This window comes from Chiloscyllium plagiosum, chromosome 13 (assembly GCF_004010195.1).
Source record: "Chiloscyllium plagiosum isolate BGI_BamShark_2017 chromosome 13, ASM401019v2, whole genome shotgun sequence".
Lineage (NCBI taxonomy): Eukaryota > Metazoa > Chordata > Chondrichthyes > Orectolobiformes > Hemiscylliidae > Chiloscyllium > Chiloscyllium plagiosum.
The window spans coordinates 27,246,771-27,268,506 of NC_057722.1; the positions used below are offsets into that span (position 1 = coordinate 27,246,771).

At 38.9% G+C, this 21,736-nt stretch overlaps 1 protein-coding gene across 9 annotated transcripts in view; it reads right to left on the reverse strand.

The window, feature by feature from the left end:
• Positions 1 to 21,736, reverse strand: part of dock10 (dedicator of cytokinesis 10) — a 333,676-nt gene that overhangs the window by 31,301 nt on the left and 280,639 nt on the right. For 6 of the 9 annotated variants that reach the window (XM_043702107.1, XM_043702105.1, XM_043702103.1 and 3 more), the window contains 5 exons: positions 21,632 to 21,730; positions 18,368 to 18,474; positions 11,781 to 11,903; positions 10,582 to 10,695; positions 9,898 to 9,903 (listed from right to left, as the gene is read on the reverse strand). In XM_043702107.1, the coding sequence (XP_043558042.1) occupies positions 9,898 to 9,903; positions 10,582 to 10,695; positions 11,781 to 11,903; positions 18,368 to 18,474; positions 21,632 to 21,730 (449 nt within the window). The remainder of the gene's footprint in view (positions 1 to 9,897; positions 9,904 to 10,581; positions 10,696 to 11,780; positions 11,904 to 18,367; positions 18,475 to 21,631; positions 21,731 to 21,736) is intronic. The other 3 variants (XM_043702109.1, XM_043702104.1, XM_043702110.1) reach the window with 3 other exon arrangements.

The following is a 21,736-nucleotide window of genomic DNA, read 5'->3' on the forward strand; positions in this document are numbered from 1 at the left end:
ATGAGGGGCATGGATAGGATAAATAGACAAAGTCTTTTCCCTGGGGTCAGGGAGTCCAGAACTAGAGGGCATAGGTTTAGGGTGAGAGGGGAAAGATATAAGAGACCTAAGGGGCAACCTTTTCATGCAAAGGGTGGTATGTGTATGGAATGAGCTGCCAATGGATGTGGTGGAGGCTGGTACAATTGCAGCATTTAAGAGGCATTTGGATAGGTATATGAATAGGAAGGGTTTGGGGGGATATGGGCTGGATGCTGGCAGGTGGGACTAGATTGGGTTGGGATATCTGGTCGGCATGGACGAGTTGGACCGAAGGGTCTGTTTCCATGCTGTACATCTCTCTGACTCTATAAGTTCTTTTTAAATCTTTCCCCTCTCACTTAAACCTATGCCCCCTAGTTTTGGACTCCCCAGCCGAGGAAAAAGACATTGGCGATTCACCCTATCCATGCCCCTCATGATTTTATAAACCTCTATAAGGTCACCCTTCAGCCTCCGTCAGTTCAGGGAGAAAAGCCCCAACTTATTCACCCTCTCTCTATAACTCAAAATCTCCAGTACCAGCTACATCCTTGTAAATTTTTTCTGCATTCTCTCAATTTAACAACATCTTTCCTACAGAAGCGAGACCAGAATTGAATGCAGTATTTTATAACATCCCAACTCCTATACTCAGTGCACTGATTAATGAAGGCAAGCATGCCATACGCCTTTTTCACCACTCTGTCTGCCTGTGACTCCATTTTGATGAAACTATGAACCTGCATCCCTAAGTCTCCTTGTTTAGCCACCCTCCCTAGGGCCCTACCATTAGGTGTATAAGTCTTGCCCTGGTTTGCCTTAACAAAATGCAACACCTCATAATTCTCACTTCTTCTTTGAAATCAACTTCTTGAGCATTGCTAAAACAAAAGACATTTATTAAAGATTTTCATTTTGCTATTAACAGAACATTTCCTAAATAGTTAATTTAAGTCTTTTTATACTTAGCAGCTTTACCATAAAGTATTGTATCATATGATACAGAAACTGTACCATATATTTCAGCAATACTCAAGTTCTGTACTACTAAGCCTCCTGAGATCGACTTCATTGATCGAGCTTTTAGCCACCACAAATAAACACCCCTTCTTTGACATTCAATTTTACTTCACTATGCTTTTGTGAAGCCCTTTTGAACATTTTCCTACATTCAAGGCATTTACAAATTGCAGGTTGCATTTGGTTGAATGTTATAAAGAAAATGTCAAAAAATGTCAAAAATCTTTGAATGTGTTATTTATTCAAAGAGCAGAACCAGCAAAATAACAAAAGCACACTCCTATGTTATTATTTGAGGTCTGCCCTCATCAATAGGTCTTTTGTATATTCTCTAGTTTTAGTTTTCTCTGGAGTTTGATTAATGACTCACTGGAGAAGACTGACAAATGTTTTGTTTATTCTTGCAAAAATTCGTAGCTGCTCCCCTGTCTATTTGAGTACATACCTCCTTCTATATGCAGTAGATCGATTGATATATTTGGTATGTGGGCTATGGTGAGAAATTTTGAAGGTTCATCTCAGAAGTCAAGCAAGGCCTTTTGCAACGAGGGACAAGAAGGTTCATTTTCCGATTGAGTTCCAGGTGTCGAGATGAAATTCTCACAAGTGAGTGGCAAAATGTCTGTGCATGGAGATCATTGCTCATTATTACCTAAACTTCTCATTAATCTAGAAATGTAGCAACATGAGTAGGCCATTCAGTCCTTCAAACCTACTGCACTATTCAATGAGATCATCTGATCTGTGGCCTGACTCTCTCTATATAACATATATATATATTTGGTCCATATCCCTTCATCCCTTTGCTTCACAAAAATGTATTTATCCCAGAATTAAAATTAACAGCTGAACCAGCATCCACTGGTCTTTGTCAAAGATTTTGGCCATCTTTTAGGTGTAGAACTGCTTCCTAACATCTCCACTGAATGGCCTGCCCCTAATTCTCAGACCATGCTCCCCTTTAGTTCTCGAACCCCCAACCAGTGGACATTGTTTATTTTTATCTACCCTGGCTTTTTCTATTAATATCTTGAAGACTTTGATCAGATCACTCCTTAATCTTCTAAATTCCAGAGAAAATAGGCCAGTTTTGCCTACGCTGTCCTCATAATTTAACACTTGAAGCCCAGGCATCATTGCAGGTTTCCCAGAGGGAAATCAAACGCTGACAATTCCTAACATGGAAGTCTTCAGCAGGTACCTGGTGACCACAGCTTGCCACTTCCTCCTCTGGAACTCCACTTTGGACACCTGTCACCAATATCTCAGAATACACTTCATGGGCCGTGACCACACACATCCCAAGTCCACCAATGCCAGCATCTGACATGAGCCAGCTTCACCGTATTGTCATGGTGCCTCTCTGATCCACACACAGCACACTTCAACACTTTAATACTGCACTTTGGACCACACCGGCACCTTCCATTGCAATGATGCTGCAGGACACACAGACAGGTACTCATGTCACCAATTGGTCCAGACCGGATCTCAGGGCTGCTCGTTTCCTTTCTTAGCACTCACTCACTTAGCATGGACGTTCTGAATATCTCTGTCTTACCCTGCTTTTTAGTGTAGCCTCAGCAGCATTTTACAAGCATACAGTACTTCTGTTTTGCCTTGTTGTTTAGCTGAAACACAAAGTCAGGCAACTTGTCTTATTTGTCAGCAGTAACTGGACAAGGGGGTGGACGTGTTGCTGTATGGCACAGTGCTATATCAATCTTGTACCTACGGCATGTGCCAGCAGTCTGTGTGACAAACATACTGCATGTGCATCAAAATAGATGGCCAGTAGCTCTCATTCATGTGAAGAAAGGTTGGGGGGAGGGGGGTCAGTTTGGGAGGGCAGTGTGGGAGGTGAGGTGGAGGAGAGGGAGTAGAGCAGTTAAGTTGGTACAGTGAGTCAACGGCATCATCCAATCTCATTCCAGAGGCTTGGACATGGTTAGTCAGGATCAGAGGGTTAGTTTCACTGGGAGTGGGTCACAGTCAGTAAGATAAATGGGGCAATGTCAAGCTGAGGATGTCCCAGGACACTGTCACATGATTAGGACCTACAACCCAAACGAGATGGTGTCCTTCCTGTTCTGATGGCCATCAACATGACAGTTGCTTTGCGCTTTCAAGTGACTGGTTCCTTCAAGATCTGATCCTGTCTAACCATGTCCAAGCCTCTGGAATGAGATTGGATGATGCCGTTGACTCACTGTACCAACTTTACTGCTCTACTCCCTCTCCACCACCTCACCTCCCAGTATATGATCTCTCTACTGTCTACCCACACATCCATCCAGACTGTGATGGATGCTACCTGTGCCATATCACATTGTTTTATCTGCAGTGCTTCAGCCTGGCCAGTAGGTTCGGTAACATACCCAGAGACAGGGCAACATCCGACTGCACATATGTCACACCGACAACACTAGGTCATATTGCAGCTGAGTGCAGCAATAGGAAAGGATTCCATTCCATCAAAGTGTAAGTGATCTGTGATCAGCAGTCTCACTTCTTTAGAGGTTCACACCCAGTACCCTGCCATACCTCCTACATCCTTGAGAACATGTGTTCCCCCCCAGTGTGTTTGAGGGTCCAAATGTCTGACCAGGATGGTTCTTGGTAGACCAGGGCTACCCACTGCAGCCTTGGCAGTTGACTCCATTGCACAACTCCATGACTGGTGTCAAATGCAGATACAGTGCAGTTCATTCTTCAATCTGGTGGAGCAGACAATATATCGGCAGACAAGAATGTTCTACAGGTTGGACCAGTCAGGTAGCACCTTGCAGTATTCTCTGAATAGAGTGTGCTGTATACTGTGCTGCACACACTCGGAGCATGCAAAGAGTGGATGTGATGGAAGCTGAAAAACTAGAAGAGTGGGGACAGTTTTCCTCCCGGGAAGGAGGATGAGGACATTGATCAGGAAGACCATCACCTATAGCATGATCCTGAGCTGCAGCATCGGGCACTACAAGTAGACTACACTTAATTAATAGCCAGTTCCAGTATTTTAAAAGGCTAATTGTTTATGGGCAACTTATAGCCAAGCACAATTCTTTCCTTGCTTAACATTGACACGTGGTGTTAATATTTAGTTGATGTGCAGATACAGCAACAATGGCTGATTTTTCAAATAAACTATGGTTTCTCTGACTAATATTACAAATTACTAAACATGTCATTTATATAATAAAATATTCCTCAAAAGACTCAAATATTTCAGTCTTTGTTGCAGAAAGAATTTGCAGTACTTTTTCTTAAAAGATATTCATCGGGAAGAATATCAAAGAAGGTTAGGGTTTTACAAAAAATTTACAAAATTGGTCAGGGGTGTATAGGTTGGTAAATATTTGACAACTCTTTTATTTGTACAGTTAAACTATAGTCCAACTGAAGATTGTCATTTTGCAATTTATTTTATAACTTGTGTTCTGAATTTGATTTGCATTTATCTTATGTCACTAGCTTTATTGATATTTTCCACACGGCCTGAAGTTACCATGAAGATCTTGACTTCTCAATCTTCTCCACACACCTGAGGTATGGTGAAGCTCAGGTCAAACGCAGCACCAGCCATCTCTCTCAAATGAGAGAGGAGCTCTATGGGACGATGGCAACTTTACCTTTATTAATATTATAGCCAAGTAAATTCCAGTAAAATTTGAGCAATTCATTCTTAAAAAAATTGATCTACAATTGTAGTATGAAACAAGATTAAGATTTCTAATCGGGGCAACTATTTTAATCATACATGACATTTTGATCAATAAGAATTACATATTAATGCACCAGAATACTGATAGCCTGTTACAATAGCACTGTAGTAATTTGTTAATAAATACTGTCACCATGTGGAATCTTTCAGAAATTACAAGAGCAAGATGATTAAAATCTTGAGGGAGGAGTGAGGTTTTAAAAGTATGTTAAAGAACAAAAGAATGCTAGAGAGAATGAGAGCTATAGGAAGAGCATTCCAGAGCTTGGAACCCACAGAACTGATGACAAAGCCATGGTTGGTGTAGCAATTAAAACTGGGTCAGAATTAGAGAAGCAGTGAACTCTTGGACAGTTGTGGGACTGGAGAAGTTTAAGGAGATAAAAAAAGGAGGAGACTATGGTGTAACTTGAAAATAAGGATGAGCATTTTAAAATCAAGATATAGCTTTGCCAGAAGCTAATATAGGTCAGCAAGCATAGATGTTACAGAGGAACTGAGAGTTAAGATATGGTGATACTGATAGTGTGTAGACTATCAATGTTCAACCTCTATCATCTGATTTTAATACCTGTGAGCTTTCATGTATTAAAGCCGCTTTAAAATGATGACACAAACTAAAAATGGCGACATTGAATACCCGACACAGATTGAGGCAAGTTCACAAAATCAATGTGGAATTAACAAAATTGTCTGAAGTGAGATTACCATGTTATCAAACAACATTGAATCTTAGTCAGGCAACAAGAAGCTGGCAACTCCTGTTTCAATTTGCACATGTTGATAAGTGATAGATATGAGGTGCAGAAAGTTGCCATCTTGGAGAGTCAATAGGGTCAAACTTAGGAACACAGAAGTGAATTCTAATTTACTAGTTGCTTTTGAGCAGCTGAACAGAGCAGAAATACGTACTGGTAACAGCTTTAACTCTGTTACTATATATGCCTTTCACCAAGATATATGGAAAACAACCCTAGCACGAGGTCCACTTAATGGTGCTCACTCACCTCAAAGTATGCACATTTCCTGCCCTCTGTGGTTCCTTCTTAATGACTGGAGATACCTTCCCACCTCTCTTGCTCCTGCATCACCACTAACTGTTCTTCCATTCACCGGTGTCATATTCCATCCCTCCCTTTGTCTCACGGCAGAAAAATCGGCCCACCCCTGAACTGATGCGTCCAAAAAGTGTACCTGCAATCCTAGACTGGTTATCTGAGCTGCAGGCCTGATGGTGGCCAACCCACTGGACCAGGAGCCATACAAACCCTTGACTGACTGTGATGGTACTCCCTAACTGACAGTAGACCCCCCCCCCCAATCCCATTAAGAATTATTCGACCTTTGAACTTTGAAGCTCAAGCAATGTATTTGCTGTGTAGGCTCCAGGTGGAAAACAGCAACATGCCTCCCCTTGACTGTCCAGTTCTGCAAGCCGTGACAAAATGCTGTCTCTCCCTATGTGCTGCAAAGAAATGCAAGTCACAGAAGCTGGCAGTATCTAAGTGCAAAGTGAGTAAGGACTAACACATGAAGATAGCCAAAAGAGGCCTAAGATGCATGAGTTGTGTTTGTGTGTCCATAGGTAATGTGATCTGGCAGAACTACATAATGTTAGAACTCCTCCATCTGGTCTGCATTAAGTGCTTCAATAATGCTTGTGATAAATGGAATATACAATGGGTGGAATTTTCCACTGCCTTGAGTAGTGTTGGGAAATATATCAAAAATGGATGAAGTCAGATTTTCAATGTCAAGAACACAATTTCCAATTTTTCCCTTAGGGTTTAAACGGTGAATTCAGAATCTTGTTAATGAGCAGTGACTACCTTACATCCATCAGGTGTCCCTGAGCTCTGGAGTGAAGTTCTGGTGGGTTCGAAGTAATGTGTGATTTGGTCTGAGAACAGCCATGTTGAACTGGTGAAGCTTGTGGTTTGCTGCTGCTGAGTTCCTTAGATGAAGGATGGAGGAGGACAGTGTCCATGGAGCATGCAGGGACGTAGTGAAGATAATAAGAGTTGGATGAACCCCAGAGAAGCAAGTGGTGAACTACTGCTGCCAGGTTACTCCTCTGTCTTTCATATCAGGGATTTGCTCCATCTAGTTTCTCAGGGAAGGAGGAGAGAATTGGAAGCTGCATAGAAATAAGGTGAATTTAGCTAATGACATGCAAATGCATGGATGTAAGGTAGTCACTGCTCATTAACAAGATTCCAAACTCACCGTTTAAACCCTAAGGGAAAAATTGGAAATCGTGTTCTTGACATTGAAAATCTGACTTCATCCATTTTTGATATATTTCCCAACACTACTCAAGGCAGTGGAAAATTCCACCTATTGTATATTCCATTTATCACAAGCATTATTGAAGCACTTAATGCAGACCAGATGGGGGAGTTCTAACATTGTTGATATGACTAGAGTGTGGCATTTAAAACCTTTTTGATAGTTGCCTACATTATATGTGCTAAGGACTTAAATGGCCATATGTGGTGCCATGTGATATTACAGCTGGATTAACAAACTCAGAGGAGTATGTCACAATCAGAGAGCAGAATTTAACTTCCTTATGTTTCAAAATGATTTTCTATTATTATTTTGAGTCACCTTCTGACACTGCCACTTGCTGCTTCAAGGAAAGAATATTCTGGTTTTGTTGATAAAATACTTTCGATATAATAAAATGTGCAAGGTACACGATGTGCAGACACAAATAGTTGGAGTTAAGTGAGGTAATTGAGGGTATGGTTGAAAAATAGGATTTTGAAAAGTAAATAAATCAACTGTAGTTTAATATGCCAAATTTGGTATTTAATGCTAAATCACTTTACTGGGTCTTCTGTTTGCTAATACTTCAGCACAATTGTATATCCCTACACCAAAAATAACAATGTTAATTCTGGAAAGATCTAGTTTAGCAATTTTCTTTTTGAAACTACTTATTGAATAATTTCAAACCCAATATATTACATGTTGTTGCAATTTAGTGCACATTTCTTTGAACTGGACTGATATAATCAAACTTTGCACTAAATCGCTCCAGGAATTATATAGTGAGCATTTTCTTTCATGTACAACAGCAAATATGAAACACGTTTAATGTTTGTGTTAAACTGCATCTAATTGAATAATGTTAATTTAGTGTTAGAATAAAAAGATCTAGTGGATAAATATGGATAATCATTTGGGTCAAATTTTTCTCTTGCTCCTTTGTTAATGTTAGACATAATCTGTATGTGGGACTTAAGCTTTCACCCAATTGCTCAAGAAAATATTAAGCCTCTCTAAGTGAGCAAATTGGAAATTAATTAGAATTCAATAATTTCTGGAAACACTCCAATAATTACCTGCACAGAGACAAGTAAAGGAAATTACCTTTTACTACAGTGTCATCTCTGGGAGTGACAAGTTTAAATCAAAAATGCAAACACATTGACTTATATGGGTAAAGACACAAATGTATTACAAAAATACTGCAAATACCAGGGTTTTGTGGATTGTAAGTGTGCCAAAGAACAGACTCTGATGTTACTGATACAGAGTAAGCAGATAAGTCAGTTTAGAGTATCTACCTCACATGGAGTAAAACATTGGTGAAGACTGAGGGTCAAAGGGACTGTTTCTGTGTTTAATATTTATGATTCCAGGATCAAGCTGTTGCATCCATTTATAACTCAGTTCCTTGCACATTAATTTCAGCCTATCTGTACTGTGAGAAGCAAAGTGGAGAACTTAAACCATGAGGGAGAGTATTAAATCAGCACTGTGTGTACATAAAATGGCAGGTAAAAGCTCAAGAGCTAGTTGGAATCATAACTTTGTTTCTGCAGAACATATTGGAAGATCCATACAAATCAGCAATTTAAAAAATACTGTTGGAACTAAATATGAAGAGAACCAAAAGGCAGTCCACAGCATCCACATATTTTGTGTGATTCTTTGCCTCGAGCTGCTTATAACACATGTTTGGTCTCCATGAAACAAAGCATTTATTGTCACTTGCAGAATAGGTCTAGCATCGAAGAATTGGTGCTTTCATTAAGATGCAATTGAGAAGGACAAGTGTAAATGACAATTAGCTCACAGGAACATCATTAGAAATGACAGAGAATTCCTTCTAGAAAAGCAGGGAAATTCTTCCAATGTTCTGGCTAAAGTATACATTTCAATTAATATGTCAAAGTTCTGAGGAAGGGTCACTGGACCCAAACATTAACTCTGATTTCTCTCCACAGATGCTGTCAGACCTGCTGAGCTTCTCCAGCAATTTCTGTTTTTGTTTCTCTTTATTTATTGCAATGTTGTTTGTGAGACCTTTGTGTGTGTAAACTGGTTGCTGCATTTCCCATGTTACAAGGGAGACAACGGCTGAAATATTTCATTTACTTAAAAGCATTTGGTACCTCCTGAGGTCAGGTCATGCTCTATTAAAAACACAAATCTCTCTTTCTTTCCTTGTCCTAGGAGATTTAAGGTAAAGAAGTGCATTCCATCAGAGGCTAAATTTAATTCACAGTCAGTAACTCTGATAAATGTGCCACCTTTTAACATGACTTGATTATTCAATGGCAGTGATAAAACATCACTATAGATGTATTCTTCTCCGACTTGAATATGAACAGATACTAGAGGACATACAAAGGCCACAACTTTACCAATAACCTGCTCTGATACAAATAAGTTTCACTTCTACGTCTGACTTTGCGTGAGATAGTGTAAGCAATGACTGACCATTTTTGCAATCAATGGGTTAGATTTGCATCTTAGCATCTGGTCAATCCTCACTATTTATACCTCAGGAGATGGTAATTTTATCAGTAATCCTAAACTAGTGCCAAATATAGACAGCATAAATAGTCAGGTGTAATATGTGTGTTGGAGATGGTCTATACCAGTGCCAAACTTGATTAGTTATTGAAAACACATTTCTTCTCACCAATATTTTAAATAAGAAACGTAACAGTGCAATGAATTGCATGTTTCTATGTCTCAGATAAATTGAGTACAATTTCCAACAATATAATTAATGAATAAAAAAATGTTAGTTTATTTGTTTGTAGTGTTAAAAGATGGCGAGAGGGATGAGCAAACAGAAAAGAAAGGGTCGTCAAAAAAAAAGCAAGAAGAGAACTTACCACAGCCTTGAAGAAATGAAAGAAAGGAAAAATTCCATATTAAGTATATACACTACTGCCAAAGGGAAACAAACAATTCAGTAACATTGTTCCCAATTTAATGAGTATATGAATTTTATATTTTTATAGCTTGAAACATTAACAAGGGCTATGCGTTATATAGACCAATCGAGAGATCCAACTATCATCAGTCACACCCAATAAAAGGATAGTTAATTTAAGAAGAAATTTATAGTGCTTGACGGACCAGTGTAAATTTGCTGCCTGGAACTTCTGATGCCTTTGCGACCCTTAGTAGCAGTAAAATCTCAACCCTCATTGCTTTTGGGAGTCAGATGATATATATGTCTAGTATACATCAAGAAACAATCATATGTTATGTTTAATATATTTCAAGATCGGCATCTAATTAAGTATTTTAAAATAAAATGTAAATGTGTCAAATTTGTTCATTTTTTTAAAAAAGCAATTCATGCAGATATGGCATGATAATTATGAAATTACTGCATGAATGTGAAATAAGATAGCAAGAATAATGCATTGGATGTTTGTAACAATTGTTTAAAACTGTGTTTGAGACAGGCTTGTTACAGAGTACATTTATAGTTTTCACTACAATTCACGCATACAAAAGAGTAAAGCCCACAGCAGGGTGTAAATGTTACATTATCACACTGCACTTGCCTGTCCATAAAAAGCGACTCGGTAGTATCTTCCAAACAAACGTTTTTCAGAATGTACAACCTCTGTGATCTTATGATAGGATCGATGAATGGTGTAGTAGAGTTCTGACAATCTCTGTTGTGAATAAAATGTTTATATAAACATTTAATTGGTAGTAAGAATTTGTGTTACTGCCATAAAAGAATAACCTGCTAAGTGATTTGGCAACAGGGTAGTGCTCAGGACAATTAACAGGTGACAATACATAACAAAGTCGTAGGAATTAGTTGAATTTCTGTTAGATGTTTCAATCATTGTTTAATAATAAAAGAAATCTAATTAGGAGTAGACAAAGATATCAAATGATAGGAAATGAATTTGAAGATGCACACTAGAAAAGGATGGTTTCCATTGGTCACCAGCTTACAGATGTTAAAAATACAAACCTCTTTTTCCACATATTTGTTCAAATTCATGGCATCATGCAACACTAACAAATGCCATTATGTAAATCAAAACTCTGCCAGCTCTTTGAAAGAGCTATCAAATTAACCTTACTTTCCCTTTCTTTCCTCAATATCCATGCAATTACTTTGTTTACAAGTATACATCAAATTCCCTTTTGAGATTTACTGCTGAATCTATTTCATTACTCTTTTAGGTAGTGTGTTCCAGATTATATCATGGTACATTCCAGATCATAAAAAAAAGTTCTGATTTCCTTTCTGGATTATTTCATTATTTACCTTAAATCCACGTCATATGGTTACATTTTGTAAATTATGAAAATATATTTTCTCAAGATAAGAGGTCAGATTTTGCTGAGAGCTAAGGAGAGAGAAAACCAGCAAAAGAAAGACAGACAGTGCGAGGAAGGTTAAGAATGTAGTACAATAGCAATATATAAACATTTTATGCTGACTTTTTAAAGGAGCTTCTTTAGGTTTAATAACTGAGTTATTGGATTTTGTTTCATCTTGCAGTTTAACTGAAATATTTCAGACTTCAGAATTTCCTCAGGCAAACATTATAAACTTTAATATATTAAAGCATTAAGTTCTTATCTCAAGTAATATCCAGTTTTCTTGGGAATACAACAACAATAAGCACCATTGCGTTGAGGGAGAAAAATAAACTAATTCTGAATACGTACTAGTGAAAAACTGTCTTATTTTGTAAAACCACAAATCTTATCAATACTGACAAAGACTACAATGTACCTTAAAGTCTCTCTTCTTTTCATAAACTAAAATAACAGGTTTGTAGACATTTGCAATAAGTTCATGCCGTTCAGATTTCCATAGGTAATCAACACATGCTTCCAGCTGCTCCACAAGAGTATCCTACTCACACAGAAGAAAAATAAAGAGTTAAGATCTTCTTGATCTTGCTATTTATAATAACACTGCAGGATATACACTATCATAGTAGTGAGGTAGAGAAATACATTAAACCAATGATTTGATTGGCTCCTTTAGTTCACGTACAGAAAAAAAAGTAGGCATCAACATTGCAAGTATGCATTGAGAATATTACAATTGGCACTTAACAAAACCATGGGAAAATATAGTGAATATCTAAATACAATGGTCTGCACTGGTTAAGGTTTCGAATGGTACTTTTACATGACTTCAGTGCTGATAGTTCTTTATAGATCCAATGTAGCCGAGGATATGACTAAAATTAAACTGATTAGTTTTTAACTCATAAGATCCAACATTTTGCTTGCTCTTTAGATCTGCTATCAATACCCCGGTCTCTCAATGGGATCTTCTAATGTAACTAATCAGATTAGCATGTTATTTTGTTTGTGCATTAATAAACTTTTACTTCACAGTACATCACACACAGGGTACAAAAGACCATTAGATGCAGAAGTGAAAAATAAGCCATTTTGCCCATCAAGACAGCTCTGTCATTCAATTCAACCATGGCAAACCTGATAATTGTCAACTCCACTTATCTGCCTTTTCCTCATAACTATTGAAAACCTTTGTGATTAAAAACCTATCACATTCTTTTGAATATTCTAAACAACACAATCTCTATGCCTTCTCAGGTCAAGAATTCCATTGATTCACTATCCACTGAGAGAAGTAATTCCTCCACATCTATGTCTTACATTGGTGACACCTAATTCTGAGCTTATGGCATGTAGTTCTGGACTCTCCTAAAGAGGAAACAACATTTCTGCATTTACCCTGTCAAGCCCCGTAAAAATCTTCGATGTTTCAAAAAGGTCACTTCTTATTCTTTTCAACTTCAATGAATATTGCCCCAACCTACTCAACATCAGTTTATAAGACAGTTCCTCCACACCTGGAATCAATCAAGTGAACCTACTCTGAACTGTCTCCAATGCTACTAAATCTTTCTTGAGATAAAGGGAACAAAAATATTCACAGTATTCCAATGTGTGATCTGACTAGAGCCCTGTATATTTTTAGCAACTCTCCCTGTTTTGTACTCTATTCCCCTTGAAATAACAATCAACAGTCCATTTGCCTTTCCTATTACCTCCTGTATGTCAATGCTCGATTTTTGTAATTCCTACAGGATGGCTAAATGTCTTTCAGAAGTTTCTAGCCCAGGCTTTATCCAAAATTGTTTTATTCTTCCATCTTTAAACAGATTAATTTTCACTTAATGCCAAATGGAAAATGGACTGTGATTGACTGGTCAATAATGTTATACACCATTATACCAGTAAATTGAAATTCATGCCCAATAATTACCAAGAGCTCTGTTCTGAGAGAATAATTTAGAAAATAGAGACACAACCTTACACAAATAGAAAGAATAGATGGAATGCAGATAGACTTGAATAAAAGGTTTAAGATGGAAACCAAAGGGCTGAATTTTACCAGCCATCCATGGGCACCAAAACAGTCAGACCTGTAATTTAAGACATTGTACCATTAGAGGCATATCCACTGTTGGTCCTCCCACCTCCTGCACTATTTAACAGGTGACTAGGCAAGCATCTGATAAGTTGCCTACCCATCATCCATTTAAAGTCTTCTAGTGGGCAATTAACACCAAATTAAGAGCATTATCCCACCATCAGTCCATTATAACAGATGGTGGGGAGGCCTGTGCCTAATGTGTAGCCTGGCATATTTAACCCTAAGGCTGCTAGTGAGCAAAAGGGATGTTTACTCCTTCATGAGCCCTCAGTGTCAACTACATGTACCTCTCCCTTGTCTACCCTTCGCTGTCCTGTAATATGTGAGCCTGACCGATCTGAGCAGCCAGGCACATTTTACTCATGCCCTCTTTGTGGTTTTGCAGCTTTCATATGGTCTGCTAGCTTGTTCAAGACCATTGCACCTATTTGCACTCTATAAATCACTGGACCTGACCTTGTGTTGACTGTGTCTCTTACCCATGCAGGGCTATTCCCATGGTTTCTACACCAAACTTCATCTCCTGAAGTAAACGGTCTTTCTCACTTTATGGAGTCTTGTGTTGAGTATTGGCATTCCTATTGCCTTTTCACCCTGCCCCCCAGGTCCGGGAAGATCAGATTTAATCTGGTGCCAAGTATACTCCCCATTAGCAACTCTGCTGGAGCTATCCCTGTAGTTGCATGAGGAGTGATCCATTAATTGAATACTAACTGGAGCAGTTTGGTATCTAGTGAAGCTGTATGCTGTTTCTTTAAACCTGCCTTCAAAATTTAGATTGCTCTTTCTGCCAGATAGTTGGATGACTGATGGATTGGAGCTGTCCTGTTATGTTGAGATAAACAAATGTTCTACTGCTAAATGATGGCCCATTACCTGTGACCAACACTTCCCAGAGTCCGTGTATTGCAAAGAATGCGCACAGTTTTTCTATTGTTGCACCAGTGTTTGATGAATGAACTTTAAGCACGTCCAATCACTTTGATTGGGCATCCACAATGATTAAGGACATTGAGCCCTTGAAAGGACCTGCACAGTCAACATGTAACTAAGTCCAGGGTTTACGTGGCCATTCTCACAAATGTGGGGTAGCTGCTGGTGGTGATGCTTCTCCTTGTTGGAACTCTGGGCTTTGCCCCACCAACACAACTATGTTTGTATCCAATCCTGGCCACCAGACATAACTTCTTGCCAACATCTTCATTTTGGAAACCGTTGGATGACCCTGCTGGAGGTCAGCCAGTATCTGGTGATGACCTTTGTTCAGGACAATCACTCTTGCTCCCTATAATAATATGCCATCCTCAACACTGATCTGATCTCTCCGGGTCCAAAACAATTTCCAGATGGCCCTTTGGTTTCCCCCATCACCACCAGCTGTTTCAGTCTTGCCAGGACCAGATCTTGCTGCACCCAAAGTCTGATATTGCCAATTGTGATTCGAAGTGTATCCAGAAAATTTAAGCCATTACGGACTCTTCCAGTAGTTGGTGGTGTGTCTGCCAGCGGGGGGCAGCTCAATGTATCCACATTCATTACATGGCCTCCAGGTCTGTGCTTCAACTTGTAATTGTGCACACTTAGTATTAAAACCCACTGCTGAATTCAGCCTTAAGCTGTGGGTGACATGGACTTGTCCTCTTTCAGCAGACCTAGCAGTGGTTTGTGGTCTGTTATTATTATATATTTATGTCTGTAAAGATATTGGTGGAACCTCCTAACTCCAAACATGACCGCCAAACCTTCCTTCTCTATCTCGGCATATTTACACTCTGCATAGTCAAAATCTTGGATCAAGGGGAGGCAATGGCCCAGTTGCTTTGTTGCTCAATTGTTAATCCAGAAACCCAGGTAATGTTCAGGGGAGCTGGGTTCAAATCCCAGCATGGCAGATACTGGAACTTGAATTCAATTAAAAAATCTGGAATTAAGAATCTAATGATGACTACAAATCCATTGCTGATTATCAGAAAAAGCCCATCGGGGTCACTAATGTCCATTAGGGAAGGAAACTGCCATCATGTGGCAACAGATGTTGGAGACAGGGCATCTTTGATCGCCCTCATTTTATCTTCCAGTGGGTATAACTCAGTCTTGTCGACTCTGTAGCTCAAGAAGGTCACTTGGGGTGCCTGGAACTCACATTTTTCCCTTCTAAGCCATGCACCCAGCTGGGAGAAAAGTTTAAGGATTGTGTCCAAGTTCTCTGAGTGCTCCTTATTGATCTTCCCTGTTATTAGCATGTCATCAGATGAATGGTGACCTGGGGTAGACCTCGTCAAATACTCTCCATTGTCCACTGAAAAATTGCACAGGCTGACAATACACCAATTGGCAGACACATATATTGATACAAAGCCTTATGGGAATTAATTGGAGCATACTTTTGAGAAACCTCATCTGATTGCCATTGCAAGTATGCATGGCTCATGTCCAGCTTCCTGAGGGACAGTCCCCTGCTGGTTTGCATATAAATCCTCTAAGCGAGGGACTGGGTATTTGTCCAGCTGTGAAAAGCTTTTGACTGTTTCTTTAAAATCCTCACAAAAACAATCCGACCCATTGCGCTTCACAATTGGTATGACTGGTGTTGCCCATTCCACAAACTGAACTGGCTTAAAAGCAATTCCTTCGCTTTCCAATCTTCTGATTTCTGCCTCTACTTTTGCCCTTTAGGCCGATGGCACTAGGTGGCCTCGCAGAATCAGGGAATTGCTTCGGGTCAACAAGTAAGGGGGCATTGGCTCCTTTCATAGTCCCGAGACCCCCCTGAAAAAGGTCCAGGTATTTAATTAGGAATCCACTTAGGCAGCGATTTTCTTATCAAAAAATATTGAACCTATTTATGTGAAGCATTACCAATTCCACCCATCAAGCCTGGGCCCAAGTGTTTTACTACAATCAGGGGTAACTGAACCACTGTTTCTCATAAGAGACTGGAACTGAAGTTGCACCCTTATTCTGTAAAGGTTCCTCAGTGTAGGCTCTCAGCCTAGCCGAGTCTTACGCAAACTTAAGGGTTAGAGCCCAGGATGAATTTTGTTAAAGACTGGTTCTGTGATCACTGAAACAGCTGCGTCAGTATCGACCTCCATTAGAACTGGATGACCATTTAACCAGATGCTTATTTTGGTTGATTCGGTTTTAGACGTTGCTAAGCAATTTAACTGTTCCAAACCAGATGTAAGCGGACGTTCCAGGTGTGCACTTTCCTGGATACTGGCCTCTGAGTTCTCTTACCCAATTTAGGTCTAGTAAAAATGTACTGTCTCAAGTTTGCATACTGGCAGCAACTACAATGGCTTGCTGGCCCTGATCCTGAAGACAATTTTAACTTTTTTGGCAGAGTCTTGGCTTTGTTTTGGGGTTTTGCTCTGGAGTCCTCCTGTTCAGGATATGGTCTGAGTGAGGCTATGAAATTGTCTATACTCAAGTAGTGTTCCTCAAACTCAGTTGGACTCGCAAGGATGTCCACTTCCATCAGCATACCCTGGAACTCAAATGCTCTACTTGCCGCATTTTCCAATGATAAAGCCAGTTGTGGTGCCTGTTTGAAGTTCAGTTGGGCTTTAGCTTGTAGGTGCTTTTTCATGGTTACATTATTAATTCCACATACTATATGATCTCTAAGCATCTCACTATGGGTTTAAATAAAGTTACATGCCTCTGTCAGGCATGTTAACTTAGTCAAAAATCCAGACATGGATTTCCCTGGTTCGTGATTTGCTGCATAAAAACGATACATCTCAGAATTAGTGGAGACTCGGGGTAATAATATTCCTGAATTAAATTTGTCAACTCTTGAGATGCTTTAGTATCTGCTGCCTCAGGGAAAGTGCCTGCTGCCTGAGAGAAAGCTGCCGGTCCACATGCTGTCAGGAGAATTACTTGTTACTGTTCATCTGCCCTAATGTCATTTGCCCAGAGGAAAAGGACAACATTTTTTCCACACACTGAGCCCAGTCTTTGACAGCAGGGTTGAACGAGTCAAGCTTCCCAAATAATAGCATGATGTGAGCAATGCTTCTCCCAACTCAAAGATGACTGTTGCGAGCAAGTTTTTTTCAAGTTGTGCTTTACTCTCATTGCCACTGAAATAACTCCACAGAGGCTAGTATCCTGCCATTAAATCACCTTTATTTACACGTGCAAAGTCCTTGACATTGATTCAGATCCCTCAGAACCAGGTCTCAGAGTGAACAGGAAGCCTGTCACTCCCTGTTTTTATCTGCGAGACAAGACTCCTTGATTGGACCAAATTAACAGCTCCAATCAGGGAACTTATATTCTATGAGGTCCAACTGGCTGACCTTATTACAATCACCACACCCATCAATCCATGCTGGAATTTATCATCCACATCTGCAATATTCCTATTTCAATGTGCAGCTTCTGTATTCCTTTGTTTCCTTCTCCTTCAGTTGCTATACTGAAATATTGTTAACTGAAGATTTCAAAACCTCTTAGCACTGAGTAAAATCATTACTTCTGCTCTCTGTTGGAAAGATCTTACACTAATTTAATATCAATGGCGCAACAGAGATTGTGGTGGAATTATAGCAGAAATCATGGTGTAAATGTTATTGCTTTCAAAAGTCAACTGATGGAAAATGAAGGAATCAGGACTCAGTGCACTGTTGTTTCAGAGGGCTTGTAAAGAAATTTTAATTGGGTTAAATTTTCTAATCTTGTTTACATAAAATTCTATGATGTAGCCTTTCCTATACTTCTTTCAGAACTTACATATCGTCAAATGCCTAGATTAGCTAACGTGATCAATCAACAACAATAAAAAGAAAGAAACAAACTGAAACTTGCCACCATGGCAAGCAAGTATTCTGTTAATATTATTTTTCATTGACTTATACAATTCAATACATTAAAGATGTAATAATTCCAACCTCAGTATATGGGGTGTCCTGCATTCCACAGTCTTCCTTCATGGCCCCTTCTTCTTTCACATTGGGAGTAATAGTCTGAAAGGCTGACCATCCCAATGAAAACAAACCTAAGATGAAGGTTATGTTAAACTCAATTACATGCAGTTTTATGTTGATGAACATGTTGACAAATAAAAGCACCTTGATTGAAGATTGCAAGAATGTACAGTTGGTTCTGCTATAATGCATGCTCCTTCAATGTGAATTGGCTTTGACGCAATTGAAAAATTTGGACTATTACTTGTAGAACACAAACTTTCCTTACCTGGCTGTAACTCGATTCCGGTCCCATTAGTTTAAATGGCGTGGCTATTGCGCAATTTTTTAATAACACGAGATTGCACAAGAACCAAACTGTTGTGTTATATCAGAACCGACTGTACTGCAAAGTGATATTTTAATTAATACTTGTTTGATCAGTAATATGAAATATATAATTTGTTGTTAATATAACAAACCTTTATCAATCTCCTGAATTATTGAACTAACTTTGTAACAAATCAATGTATAATTTAGAATAGAATAGATCACAGAATTCCTACAGTGTGGAAACACATCCTTCGGCCCAGTAAGTCCACGCCGAATCTCTGAAGAGTATCCCACCTAGACCCATTCCCCTACCTTATTACTCTACATTTATCCATGATGAATGCACCTAACCTACACATCCCTGAACACAATGGGCAATTTTGTGCGGCCAATTCACCTAACCTGCACATCTTTGGATTGTGCAAGGAAACTGGAGCACCTGGAGGAAACCCACGCAGACACAGGGAGAATGTGCAACTCAGACAGTTGCCTGAGGCTGGAATCAAACCTGGGCCCCTGGCACTGTGAGGCAGCAGTGCTAACCACTGAGCAACCATGCCGCCCATTTATGGACCATTACCTTATTCTTACCGAATACTAAAACATCTGTAAAATAGATGTCTCATTGAAAAATTTCAAAGTTGGCTCTAAATGAATTTAGAACAAAGCAGATGAAAAACTTGTGACTGCTTCAACTGAATGCATGAATTATGGTTTGACACCATGGCAATCTTAGTAACCATAATATGCTTAATATTTGCAAAAGCGATGATAGCTTTCTTTTCTAACTCAGTTCTCAAAAAAGCCAAAGCATTTCTCTGGGGATTTGTTGTCTTTCTGAAGAACCGTATCTGCAGATTTGATGCTTTAGGTTGCACCCTGATGTACCTTAAGCTCTGGAGTATTATCTGACTGGAAAAGCAATGATAAAATAGAGTGATATCCATCGAAATGAATTCTTCAGTTGACAATTCTTATGACATCAGAGAAAAGTGGACCAGATATGCACAAGAGCCTTTCGAGAATTAAACTACTGTGGATGATGGAAATTTATAAATAGAAGCAGAAAATGCTGGAAATTGCTGATTAGATGGGGGAAAGGAGATTGTTTGCTTGCAAGTTCCTCCTCAGTGACTCTTCTCGATCAGACCTGTCAATCTTAGGCTGAACCAGATTGTTCACAACTTTAATGTCGTATTTGTCCCCAAGATGAGCCACTGATCACAAACTGGCACCATCATTACAACTGCCCATTTCTACCTCCACAACACTATCCAGTTCCACCCACACCTCAGCTCACCTGCTGAAACCCACATGCATGCCTTAGTTTCCTTAACTATTCCAATGCACTTCTGGCCAGTCTGCCATATTCTACCCTCCGTGAACCTCTGGTCATTAAAAACTCAGCTGTCTTTCTCTTTACTTGCCCCAAGTTTCATTTGTCCACTGACCCTATACTTTCTGATCTACATTGGATCCCAGTCAAGAAAAGTCTAAAGTTTAAAATTTTCATCCTAGTTTTCAAATCCCTCACCAAACCATATCTCTGTGATCTACCCCAGGTTCAGAGCTATATTGTGGTTGGATTCTGGCCTCATGAGCATTCTCAGAACTTCAGGACATTTTATAATGTTGAATGGGTTATATAAATAAAAGTTATTACTACTAACCACGCAGTAGAAGTCAGGTTGAGAAATATAGAAACATTGAAACAATTACACCACAGAAGATAGTCTTCAGCCCTCCATGTCTATGTTGGCTGAGAAAGATAACACACCTGATACCACACATTTAGTTTTGGCCAGAAACCCCATATGTTGCAGCAGTTAATGTATATGCCCAAGAGTTTCTTTAACATGATGAGGATTTCTGCCTCCACCATTCTTTGCAGGCACTGAACCCCTGACCCCCACTATCCTCTGCATGAAACATTTCTCAACTCTCTGTTACTTTCATGAATTACTTTAAAGCTATGTCTCTGTATTATTGAACTCTTTAATAAAGGAAATAGATCATCTCAATCCATTAGGTCTGTGCTTCTGATGATTTTATACACCTCAATTAAATTTCCCCTCAACATTCTCAGTTCGACAGAAATCAATGCCAGCAAACTCAGTTATTCCCCCCAGTTAAAATTCTCCATTCTTGGTAATATCCTTTGTTTGAAAAATGCTCTTCACTGGTACAAAAGCAAATGGAGAAATTAGTGACCCATTTTACACAGATACTGCAGTAATTGTTAATAAAACAAACCAACTTGCAAGCAAGAGAACACAACTGCCTCAATATAAGGGGGAATACAAAAATAATCTAAAAACATTGCATTTATGCTAATAATAAACTCTTCAGGGGTGTGTGAGCCTGACAGAACAGATTTTAATGGTTAGAAAACAAAACTTGCAGCACTTCTAAATTTGAAAATAAAATTTAGTAAATTACCAAATTGAATTTTTTAGGTCAATAGCAGGACTTTTTTTTAGTTATGTAGGGAAGTAGTTACATTATAATGTTTTGTAAGTTTAATCTGGAGGTGAAAGAGATTACTTTCTATGACCAGTTAACAAAGAAAGTACATCTATTTTGGGGTGGTACTGACATGTTCTAACTAATGGCCCACTTCCTCTTTACAAAATCTAACAAGAAGAGAATTGAGTATGTAATATTCACATATGAAAGAAATATTATTTAAAAATAATTAATATTAACAAAGCACATGAATTGTCAGAAAAGCAAATGTGTAAACATGAAAGTTTAGTTTACTGCTTGCTAAAGCTGCAAATTATAAATTAATACTTGGATATGTTTAAACATATTAGCAAGAAGTAATCATCAAAGACAGTAAAGCCACTACAGTGTTAATGAAATATGCATGGAGTTGCCCTTGCACACATCACAAAGCATTGTTAGATCACTCACTTCTTCCTTCATTTGATGTTAGTAATTGGTTACTGTCAGGGTTATGTGATTCTTCAGAGAAGGTGGTTGATAAACGAGTCACTTCTGATTTCCAATAACCTATAG